The following is a 13091-nucleotide window of genomic DNA, read 5'->3' on the forward strand; positions in this document are numbered from 1 at the left end:
GTCTCTCTGCCACCCATGCACATCAATGTCCACTTGGCTGAGAATAGATATCTTTGGTCCCAACTCATCCTCATTCAAAACTTTGTCACCTTTGTTCTGACTGCTGTATCCTGCCATTTCCTGGTCAGCAAATCCTGGTGAGCCTGACTTATCCTCCTTTCTGTGGATTGGAACTAGGGTAACTGTATAAAACAGAAGATCCAAATAGCAGTGGCCTGAGTCAAAGGTTTTCCTTCCTGTCATATAAAAGATTTAACCTATGCAGGCTATAATAGAGGATCCATGTCATTAAAGAGATTACAATGTGGCTTCCATCTCAAAGTCCCTTCATGTCTAAGATGGATTGATGGCACCACTCTATGTCCTAATGGGAAGTAAAGGAAGGCAGGTGAAGGGTAAAGGAGTGAGCATACCAATTTAGTTGGCACCTTTAAAGAATTTCCCCATGAGCCCTGATTCAGCAGCTTGCAAGCAGAAGCCTCACTAATTACCTTTCGCTATACAGGAGGCTAGAAAATGGAGTCTTGTAGCTGGGCATATGGCCACCAGGAACAAAATAAGGTCATTGTTAAAAATGAAGAAGGGGAGAATCAATATTGGGTGGGAAGATAACTATCTCCGTCACAATAGATGACATCAATTTTCTTCCTAGTGCTTACAGAATTTGTTTTTGAAATTCATAAAAATTTCTGGGTCATATCCAAGAGGATCTTTTTTCATTAATTTCACCTTGAATTCTTTTGATTTGCAGATCAAGGTCTCCCCCCTTCCCCCACTCCCCGCTTTAAGTAGGTTTCTTTATTTACACTATAAGTATTGCTTCTGCCATAACAAAATAGCACAGACTGGGTGGTTGAAATAAACAAATTTATTTTCTCACAGTTCTGAAGGCTAGAAGTACAAGGCCAAGACACTGGCAGGGTTGGTTTGTTCTGAGGCCTCTCTCATTGGCTTGGCCATCTTATCACTCTGTCTTCACATGGTCTTCCTTCTGTGCAACACTGTGTCCAAATTTCCTCTTCTTATATGGACATAGGTCATATTCAATTAGAATCCACCGTAATGACCTCATTTTAACTTGTTTACCTCTTGAAAGACCCTCTCTCCAAAATTAATCACAGTCAGTGGTATTGGGAGTTAGGACTTCAATATATGTATTTTAGGGGGATGCAATTCAGCCAATAACACCATATTCTGTAGAATACTTAAAATCATTGAATTGATCATTATTCTTTATCTTTCATACCTATTATCTTTCTTCTGTCATCTTGTCTCTCCATATCACTGATCCAATTCTTCACTCTAATGCTTGAAACAAAGACTATATTTCTCCACTTTATTTTGGTTTTTCTTACATTTTGTTCATGTTTTAGTTATTACTTTTTGTATCCTTCCCATTTCCATTTTTATCATTCTCTGTTAACGTTTCATAAAAGCTATATGCTTGCTGCACACAACCACAAAATTTCAGTAACATTCACAAGAAGCACATATTTTGATGGTGGGCAGTCAGCTGATCTTGGATCAGTTCCACATGTCTCTCATCCTCCTCGTTGGATCAATGCCATCACAGCAATGGCAGAAGCACAAGAGGGCATATGCTCACTGGCATAAACCCATTTCAGGTCCTTCCTGAAACGTGCTAATCGATTGGTAAAAGCAAGAACCCAAACGTCAAAGGCAGGAAATACATTTTTCCCACTAAAGTGAAGGGGAAAGAGTGATAATTTTGAAAAATAATCTAATCTACTACATCATTTTCCATCTTTTGAGAAACCTTGAGCTTCAATCTCCTAAAGTTTTCCTGTTTTGCTTTATAAAATATTTTTTCAAATAAATGCTCTTTTCTAAGACCTCAAGGTAATGCTCATTTTCCCTTACACTACAGAATATTTTCACAGGACCCAGAGTATTTCTTCACTCCTTGCATGGGAAGAAATCTATTCAGACCTGTTAGTCACCACCAGACATGTGGAAGGACGTTCTTAGCTCTGCCCCACCTACCATTTCTCTCTGCTAAGGTCCTGACATCTGTGTATCTTGCAAAAGGTTTTCTAGTGCCATATGCAGAAAAGGGACAGAAACTCCTCTTTCTCTGGCAGTGTCTCCAACTAAACTGAAGCATCACACACAAAGTCAGCAGGTTTTGCTTGAACAGGACAGGACTTGAAAGATTTCATTGCTGGCATGCACTGCATCCAGTGCTCCTCTTGCCTACAGCTAGTGAACAAGCGTGGATAGTGCTAAACTGCCCTCTGAAAAGGCCTATGGCTATTTCAAAGGAATCTCGGAAGGCCATGACATGCACAGCTCTCTGCTACCTGTTGACTGTGCCAATGTTCTGCTGCCTTAACTGACTTAAGTTCTGGTCTATTCCCTCCCAGGTCTACACTAACCTACTGAATATCTTGAGTCTTCCCTAGGCCCTTCAATATAGGACTCTCCTGAATGCTTCCAGAAAGAGGACTACAACCCTAAGTAACAAAGAATCTTATAACTTCAGTGCATACAGCCATATTTCTTAATTAGGTTGACATCACTATCCAATTTAAGGATTTTTTTTCTTTCTTCTGAGATAAACCAGAGCATCTCTGATGGCCCAGCATATTAAAGTCCCACCATAAATGTTTCTTATGTATCTTTACATAAAAGGACCATAATATTTCTTATGGGTCTTTACGTAAGAGGACCATAAGAAATGTGCAATGAAGGAATGAACAAACTTTGAATGTCAGCCTTTCAGAATATGGTGCACTGAAAACAGTATATTAAAAAGAAAATTAAAAAAAACTACAATATTCTGGGAAACAAATAATATTCCATATTGCCATAGTACACTGTACCAAAGAGCCTCTGTAACCCACCTTATTCTCCCTTTTTCCTTGATACGCTGCACAATTCGGCTGGTGGATTTGATGTACAGGTGCCGGTGCAGTTCATCTATGAGAACTAAGTGAAGATTCATCTTCTTGCTGTGAAGCTCCAGCCTAAGGTCACTCAGTCCTTCTACTTGGAGCAGGGGGCCCTCCAAAGACTGGACTGCTGACACCTAGGAAGGGGAGGGAAGACAATAATGTATAATAACTAAGTACTCTAGAAATATTCTAAATAGGAAGAACTATTTTTTAAAGATACTGTTAAAAGAGAATCTATGAAAACCTTATAAACGTACAGTAGACTTTGTAGAGTACAGTAGTCCCCCTTATCGGTGGTTTCACACTCAGCAGTTTCAGTTACCTGTGGTCAACCAAGGTCCAAAAGTAGGAAATGGGAAAAAAATCCAGAAATAACTCTGAAGTTCTAAATTTTAGAGCATGCCTTTCTGAGCAGTGTGATGAAATCACACACCATCCAGATCTACTCTGCCAGAACATGAATCATCCCTTTGCCCAGCATATACTTACTACATACATACACTATGTCCCCATTAGTCACTGAGTAGCCATTTCAGTTATCAGGTCACTGTCATAGTATCACAGTGCTTCTGATAAGTAATCCTTATTTTGCATAATAATGGCCCCATAGTGCAAGAGTAGTGATACAGGCAATGGAATATACCAAAGAAAGCCGTATAGTGCTTCCTTTAAGTGAAAAGTTCCCAACCTAATAAGAAAAAAAATTGCATGGTGAGATTGCTAAAATCTATGGTAAGAACCAATCTTCTTTCTGTGAAAGTGCCTAATTTATAGATTAACTTTTATAACAGGTATGCTTCTAAAGGCAGAAACATAGTACATATAGAATTCAGGTACCCACTGGGGATTTCGGAACACATGCCCTGCGAATATGGGGTGACTACTGCACAATGTGGCTAGGCCTCGCTCTGCCTTTGAAGGATTTAGCACCTGAGACATAGAATGCTGAAGAAAACAAGCTTGATGAAGATAAGCATGAAGGCATCTAACATACCAGCAAAGCCATACATACAATTAATTCCTACATACACGGCCTATCAATGGACACAAGTAAAATGAACTCCCCAATTAAAGTGATTATATCACGCATACTCTCACAAGAATTCCACATACTAATAGTTTAAATTAACTTTCAAAGCTAGCCTTTTAAGTCTAAACAGAAGCACATTATAAATGTTTTAATAATTCTTATGATGACCATGAACCAGAGCTTCATTAGCCTGAGTCTACATGTGAGTTTACATAAAGTCAGTCTCTCTTTCTCATATACACATACACAGGGAGGTCAATGCAATTTTACATGAATGCTACATGAGGACAATAGCAGTCATCACTCCTTGGCTTAACCCAGTTTGATAGAAGAACGAGGATTTGAACAGTGAACAGAAGATAAACTATGGAGAGGGAGATACTCCTGGTGTAAAGTGCTATTTGGGAGATTTTAAGACAAAATAGATTGGATGAATAAAAATGGTGTAGGAATGCCTACAACAAAGGGAGAAGATAGGGAGGGACTCAGGGAACCTGGAGCAACTCATTTGGAAACCAAAGTGTATAGGTTTGGAAACCAAAGTGTATATGTTTCAAAAGAAAAAAATAGCATGTATGATCCGATCCCATTTATCCATGTATATGAAATTATATTTATGCCCTTATGTATAAAGATCTTATATATTTTTAGTGAAAAAAACTTAAAGTGAAGAGAATATTGAGGAGAATATTCACCTTTGGAGAACAAAGGTGGAAGGAAAAAAGCACAAAGAATGCAAATGTAATAAAAACAACAACAACAGAGAAGAGATGACCACAAGCTGAACTCAGAGGGCAAACAGCACACCAAGCTCCCTGAAGGGATTAGCATGTGATGACTATTGCCTGCTTAGGTCATACTTCTAAATATTCCTAAGATGTACAAATAAAGGCAATAATTAATAATGCTTACCTCAGGGTAAAAACATTAAATGTATTTATGCAAATAAACATGCTCCTAAAAAATGAAGCATTTAGACAAAAGCAATAAGTGGTGAAGGCCATGAAACATACCAGTGGTTAAGTGTTCATCAGAGAGCTATACCAATATACACAGACATGGAGGAGTTGTGGACGGTGAGTATGGACAGCTTGGGAGCTGCCAAATGCAAAGTGGCCTGAGATGGGGAGGAAAATGCAAAGGCTCACCCACAAACATATCACTTGTTTTGTGATATGCTAGAATCAAATGTCAGCAGCAAATAGGTTTTCCTTACATTTACCAAGAAAGAATGAGGAAATGAAAGAGTGACAAGCCCTGGGCCAGCTCTGCCCTCCGAAGCCCGCCTGTTCATTTTCATGCTGACTTGCAACTGCCCTGCTCTGAGAGCCCTGGGCCTGTGCAAGCTGCAGCAATTCCAAATGGAAAGGCAGCCTCACCAAATGACCAGCGTGTCCCCAGGGAGGAAAAACAACAACAAATTCATTCACACGGATGCTCTAAAATGGATTTTAACTTGAATCTCTAGCAGAGAAAAGAGGACGCGGTAACCTCTAGTGACATCGAAATCCAGAAAATGAAAAATAATTTGGTAAACCACTGGTCCATCATGTAGCCTTATCCCTTAAGGTAATTAAATCCAACTGAGATATTTAAGCTTGAAAATCACCCACTGCACATCCAAGCTTGATTTGTTTGTAGGAATTTGCATGAAGATTTTTAACCCAAATACATCAAATTCCAAATACAAATTATATGATGTCAACTTTCAAAGCCACTTAATTAAAATATTTTTAACACATAGGTAAAACAGCACAGTGCCTGGCACCTCTTTATTCTGTGGGCAAAGAAACCTCAGAGGGTGTTTTCAACATGCTTTGATGCAGCATTTTCAGTAAAGTGTTGTTTCCTTCATAGAACCATTGTAACCATATAGATTACGAAGTTTCTGAATATGTTTCATTGACCCAAATTACAGGAATATAAGTACAATTAACACAGACACATACACACATACACACACACTATCAAGAGCTATCTTAAAAGATTTGAAAACCTTACCACAATGAGAATAGAGAATAGTCTCTTGTTTCTATATGAAAATACAGTGTTTTATTTTCTGTCCTTCACTTATTTAGAGTCGGTTTATAAAACTATAATCCTGGAAGCTAGGCAAGGTCACTGTCTTCCCCCTACTCTACCCTTCCTAAGTGGTACTCAAACCAACTTGAAGAAAATAGTTGTCAATGCAACATGTGATCCCTAGAACATCAGCTTACTAGCAGAAACCTGACATTTATCTTATCTTGCTTTAAGTAGCCTGTACCAGAAAGTTTACACATAAAGAAAAACTTGTTGAGGCAGCAGTCAAACCCACAACCATCACTGATGGTTAAGTCTGTTGTCTTCCAGGTAGTTATTGACAGTAATGCTTCACTACAGGAGAAACCCCCCTATATTTAGAACTGAGCATAATTCCTAATAAAAATACAACTAAAGAGACATTTAATGTATGAGAAATGGTTATTTTATAAATTATTTCACCGTTTTCCAAATGTAATGACTACAGAACACTTCAAAATAATATACTGATGAAACATTAACAGGAATTCAAGAGATGCAGATGGATCAAAGCAGCAGCAAAATGGCCTCACAGGTTAGTGGCTATGAGAAGTTATCAAAATTGGGTTCACAGATGTGACTTTGTGACACTAAATAATGTCACAAATACATATTAAAATTGTAAATGAAAGGTGAAGTAGACAACAAACAGTGGAATAGTTCATACGTAAATGTTGTCTATACATCTACTCACAAGACAATTATCATTCATTCATACCCCAATGACATCTTAAAATTCTAAGGTATGCCACACCATTTCGTACAGATTACTTACTACAAGTAGATAATGAGACAACTAATTGTATCTAGAATTTCTCTTACATATATTTTAAAAAATTATTTGGGGGCAGGGAGGAGATACTACTTAGAAGGGAATTTTTTTTTTTTTCCACAGAATACCAATTATTATCTAACAGAAAATTGGTATTCTACTCAACTTCTCATACAAATAACAGAAATCTGTTTTGGAGTTGAAAACAAGTATTTCCTTTAGGATTAGGAAAATAAACAAACATTTACAAAACGTTTTAACACATGAGATTGAACAGGACAGCATGTTTTGTTATTAGAAACCTACCCATTAAGAAAACAGAAATTCTGAAAAATATTTCCATAACTCAAAAAATAAGTGAAATGCAGTTAAAATATACATAATCGAGAACTTTCAAAAAATTTTACCTTGAGATGACAGATAAGTCTACAACAAAAGAAATCTTGGTAATTATGAACTATAGTACCTATAATTTTTCTTTCCCGGGGTGTTTCTCAATCTCATTTTAGTTTAAATGAGGAAATCATTATTTCACAGTTAAATTTGTCTCCTGCCCACCTTATTCAGGCTGATTAGGTGGAAAGATCTAGTTTTGTGCCTTAAACATAAACCAGTAGAAAAGTTTCGGAGAAACACCAAAACTGGCCATACTCAACAGCTGCTTCCCTGAAGAAAATGCTAGACAAGAAGCTACTGGTCTTTTTTATTTATTGTTTTAGTTGGGAGAGGTGAGCTCCACAAAGGTAAGTGACATTAGTAACTGATTCTAAATAGAACTAAGGTTCCAGCCGAAAAAAAGAAAGGAAACTTTTTGTTTAAGTATAAACAAAAAACCAACCTGCTAACTAAACCATCTGCTAGCTAATGAAAATGCTTATTTTGGCAACAATATTCCCTAAGAAAGCAAATGTTTGCAACTGTTGAGTCCAAAACAAATATTTCCTTCAGGACTCTGATAATTAGTTTGTCTCTCTTAAGGAAGCTTTTTTTTTTTTTTTTAATAGTAAGACAACATAAACATTCTGAAAATGTTGCCTTGGCCCAACTTATGGATGCAGTAAAAAGATAATGAAATTTGACTATTCCAAGGAATTGATGCCTTCCCCTTTCCTGTATGTATATTATAAGAAGACACAAGCTAACCAATTTTTTAGAACGGTCTTAACTAAATAAGAACACCAAAAATCTTTGGCTGCAAACAACAAAGAAGCTTTCCTGGGAACTCAGAAGAGGGCAAGTGACTTAAGGCCTCGGGGCTATTGATAGTTTCCTATTTAGACCTCCCAGGAAAGCTGCAGCACAGGGCAAGGCCAAGAGCGTGGAGCAAAAACACCTTTTTTTACCCTAACTCCTCAGCCTATAGCTAATCAGTGATCAAATCAGGCAATCAAAAATGCCCATTCTTAAAATCAGTTAGCTAACATGCTATTGATCCAACCCATTCAGGTGCCCCTTTCCCCTAAGGAAACCAAATACCTATAATGCAGACTCAGCATGCTCTCACCATTATAACAGGATGCCGTCTACCTCCATTCTCCTTTCATTACTTTACCGCCAGGGCGATTGCATGTTTTTATTTAATAAACCTTCATCAGCTCAAATGAAGGGTTGTTATTAGTTGAGCTAACAGCCAAATGATAATGCTCCAGAGAGATATCAGTGCTTGTTGGTGCATTAACAAAGAGAGGAGAAGGGCTGAGGTCAAGCACGTGTCAATGTAAATGAGGCGATATTAGGTTCTAAAGGCTTAATGCAATAGACTGCCTGGGAGATAATGGAATTTCCAGGATAAAGCAAATGAGATGAAGTTATTGATAAGTGAATGAAGGGAGGGGGGCTGCAAGATAAAATGCTGTCAAAAAAAGGCCTTTTACTTGTGAATTTCTTTTTTAAAATATCTTCAAATCTATCTTAGAAAACAAAACTCAAAAGAGATCAAATATGACATCTAGCTTCGTGAAACACTCTATTACTGCTGTGAAACACAGATTTGTTCTAAAAACACATCATCTTATTAAGCTATTCTTACGCTTTCTTTGGATTCCCCCTTATTTTTGCTTTTGTCTTGTTTCATTTTTTTCTTATACATCAGGGCATTCTACCACAAGTAATTCCCATATTTTACATTTTATTAACACAAAGTCTAGGAAAGGGAAGCCAGGTCTTCTAAGATCCATTAGCCAAGCCTCACAGAATGACAATATCTGAGAAATAAAATGTAAGAATGTTCTATTGTCAGGGACCTTTAAAGGTTGTCAAGACTCAGGCCCTCCACAATTTTACAGATTTAAAAACAAACAAACAAAAAAAACGTGAGGCCCAGAAATGTACTTTTTTTTCTTAACCTTTATTTTTCTTCCAAATTACAAAAGTAATACATGCTCAATCTTAAAAAACACAGAAAATCACAAAGGTAAAGATGGTCTATATTCTTAATAATCAGATAAAATTATATCTTTTAAGTGATTCCTTCCAATCATTTTCCACACCAAGTTTTTTGTGTGAAAATACTGTTATTTTTAAATATGCATTTTTAAAATTTGTCAATACATTGGGAACATACGCCCATCACCAAATATATAACAAAAGAGCCTCTTCTGTTCCAAATGGATTTATAACAGATCTGTTCACAGTTACTTTCCTGATGAAATTAAACTACACTCAACACCTTATGAGAAAGATAAGAATTGTAATTGCTTATGGAAAAGCTCATAAAAAATCCTTCTTTAGTGCTAATCTTATGATTCTGCCAATTCCCAGTTCCCTTCAGAGCCGCGTAAAGAGCACTAGAACCTGGATTTCTGCTCCAAAATACACGAGAAGAGACCACGGGGAAGGTGATTCTCATTTGCCAAGTGTCCCAAAGTCACTTACACTCGTCATCGTGTTATTCTGGGACAAGAAAAAGTTACAAACAACTGTCCTCTGAAGAGTTGGCAAAGGAGGTCTCTGAGAATCACTTCAGGCTCACACTCAAATCAAGACAATTCACCACACCCTCTGCGAGAGTCCCAAAGCCATTAGAACTGCTCAGCACTTATACAGCTCTTTACTAACATGAACCATTAAAATCCCACAAAAGAATGTGAGAAAAATAAGGCTTTTTTTTTCCCCCCATTAAGAGGCAACCACAAGTAATCAGTACTGGGATGGATCTCAGAGATTACAGACTTCTTTAACAAGCTCCTCCTATCTTGTCAGGACAAGCAAAGGCTACTTATCAGCATTCTCAGACCATCATCAAGTTGAGATGGAGGGCTCCCGTCAACACCACGCATTATCACCTGCTGCAATTTACACACGTCTAGGGTCCCCAGGCCACAGACTGACCAATCAAAAACCTATTCAAGCAACTCCATCTGTGGGGCTGAAACCTGAATATGATGGAGGATGTCAGCAAAGGACCTGTGAATTATTCTTGATTTAGATTATTCCTCCCACAGACTCGTGTGTAAACATGTACACACACACACACACACACACACACACAGAGTCAAGCTGATTAAAACATGTATGCAGTAGTGATGGTAACAGTAGGCCAGAAATGCTACCCAATGTAAACAAGCCCCAGACTACTGCTTTTTCTTTTTACCCAGCACTGTGTGACAGTGATGATGACAATCCTGGCTACAGCATTTTTAATTTCATACTGCCTTCTATTTTTATAAAGCACTTTACCTGTATAAAATTTCATTTTTATTCTCACAACCATTCTATAATATGACAGGGTATTTGTATAACCATAGAAGAAGATAATAAAAACCAGGGAGAGAAAATGATTTCTTTGTCTAAGCTCACAGAACGGGCAAATTGTTGGGTCAGGACTGGAGTTAAGAAGGTCTGGCTTTTAATCAATTTTCTTTGCACAATACCACACTGTACCTAGCCACTGCCTGTCAATAAGTAAATTTGTGCCCCAATTTCTGTCCATTAAATCCTGGCAATAAGTCAGATAAGAACCCACAGTAAAGATGCAGGAATCAGAGCACCACAATGACAGCTGTGAAGAGTTCCAAGTCAGCCTGAGCCTGGAGAGCATCTACCTTAAACCATTACATAGAACTCCTATTAACCAAATAATCACACTAGAAAATCAGAATAAGAGTCAGACACTCGGCTCTATCTAAAAACTGCAATAGAGGACCGCAACAAAGCAGCATCAGTCAAACTACTTATGTGCACATTTGTACACATGTGCCTACCTCAAAGTCATGTCTCTCTTATGCAAATATTTGGTTTCTAATGACTCTAAGCTGGTATTAAACAGAGCCAAGGGCAATTAGTTTTGCTTTATTGCACAGCATAAGCTAGACCCTACAGCAATGGTTCCAAATTTGTCTACACATTGGAATCACCTGGACAATGTCAAAAATTACTGAAGCTAGTGTCCCACCACCTGAGATCTCAATGTAATCAGTCGGCTGTGACCTGGATTTCAACATTTTTTTTTCAATTTTAATTTTATTATATTTTTCAATTACACTTGACATACAGTATTATATTCGTTTCAGGTGCACAACATAGTGATTAGACATTTAAAAAACTTACAAACTGATCACTCCAATAATTCTAGGACGCATCTGACACCATGCATAATTATTATAATATTACTGACTATATTCCCTAAGTTGTACTTTACATCCCCATGAATTGAAGGATTCCCTAATGGGCAGAGTTTGAGAAACACTGCTCTACAGCCAAGCTAGCCAATTTCAAATTTCTAAACTTATGAGGTTTAGTACAATAAAATAAAACTTCTACTTATTTAAAATAAAGTAGGCAGACAGAAGAGCACACTAAAAGGGGAGGAAAGTTAATACGATAGCCAGTGCCTATCAAACATCAGGGCTTTTCGAAATTCCAGCCTTCCAAAACAAATCTAAATAAAAAGGGCACTGAGCAGCAAGAAAAGCAGTTGCTACCAAGCCCTGCACTTTGACACTCAAGGAGAAAAATAAAGTAGCCATACTAAGTGTACTTAATTGTGGACGCAAAACCAAGGTTACTTGTTTAATAACTTTATTTTCAGCTTTTCCTAAATCTTTTTGAAAAGAAGATCAGATGCAGGTGTTTGAGGGAATAAGGGGGTCCCAAATGCAGCTAGAAGCAGCTACAGCTAACCACCCTATCATACTCCCACCCCCAGTATTCCTGGTCCCCCTTTCTTGTTTTTAAAGGATATAAAAGGCACTATTTATTCATCATCTGTCTCTTCCAACTAGTGTGTAAGCTCCTTCAAGATTAAGTCCACTTTCACAGATATACTAATGATCAACAACAACATCATCACATTCATTTGCCTATCAAAATATGTGCCAGGTTCTTTTCTGGTAAGTTATTAGTACAGAACACTGGCCAGTCTCTCAAGTCAATATTCAACACTAGAACAGATGGACTTTAAGGGTAACTATTTCACTATTGATCACTGATACATTTTTTATCATGTTGTGTGGAAATCTATATGGAATACTGAAACATTTTTGCAGTCACTGAACCATTCTCAAGATAAGTTCAATAAGTTCACTAAAATGTTCCAAGTCCTAATCTTTATAGAGCTTTCCTCTCAATACCATTTCCAGAGTCATGATGAGAAAAAAACGATCCTGTGAGATCTCAGAAACTTGCAAGTCAGATGAAAGGGATGGGCATTTTGGCCCTTTTTTTTTTATTTGTACATTAAGCATTTGATAGTGATGATCACCCCTTTCCAACCTTAATATGAGAAAAGAACTAGTCTATTTGCTAATGAGAAAGCTTTACTGGCACCAATAGAAGCAACCTCATTGGTCTACTATTCCTGCTATCGAAGCAATGACAGAAAAGAACAGCTTACCAACTACTCTAACACTAAAATCAATTTGTTGTTGTTGTTCTTAATCTTCAACCAAGGATATTCTTTCCATTGATTTTTTTTTTTTTTTTTTGAGGGAGAGAGTAAGAGTGGAAGGGAGGGAAGAAGGGAAGAGAAAGAGAGAAACATTGATGAGAGACACATCAATTTGTTGCCTCCTGAACATGCCCTGACTGAGACCAGGGATTGAACATGCAACCTAGGTACATGCTCTTGACTGGGAATCGAATCTGAGACCCTTTGGTCCACATGCCGATACTTTAACCACTGAGTAACAGTGGCCAGGGCTAAAAATCAACATTTTAGATGAGCACCCTCCAACAGTGAATGGCCTTATTTCTAATTACGACCGTTGGCAAAATAACACATTTAATACTTACAGATTTTGCAACAAACTGATCTTAGTTTACCAACAAATGACATTGCTTATAATCAACAGTCAATGGATACCCTATGAACATA

The 13091-nt window shown here is 37.5% G+C and overlaps 1 protein-coding gene across 5 annotated transcripts in view; it reads right to left on the reverse strand.

The window, feature by feature from the left end:
* Positions 1-13091, reverse strand: part of EXOC4 (exocyst complex component 4) — a 758369-nt gene that overhangs the window by 700474 nt on the left and 44804 nt on the right. For all 5 annotated transcript variants that reach the window (XR_004970959.1, XM_036328650.1, XM_036328651.1 and 2 more), the window contains exon 4: positions 2865-3049. Coding sequence is in view for 4 of the 5 variants with exons in the window: in XM_036328650.1 (XP_036184543.1) it covers positions 2865-3049 (185 nt within the window). In the remaining variant the exon portion in view is untranslated. The remainder of the gene's footprint in view (positions 1-2864; positions 3050-13091) is intronic.

The sequence above is a fragment of the Myotis myotis genome, unplaced genomic scaffold, assembly GCF_014108235.1.
Source record: "Myotis myotis isolate mMyoMyo1 unplaced genomic scaffold, mMyoMyo1.p scaffold_m19_p_11, whole genome shotgun sequence".
Taxonomy (NCBI): domain Eukaryota; kingdom Metazoa; phylum Chordata; class Mammalia; order Chiroptera; family Vespertilionidae; genus Myotis; species Myotis myotis.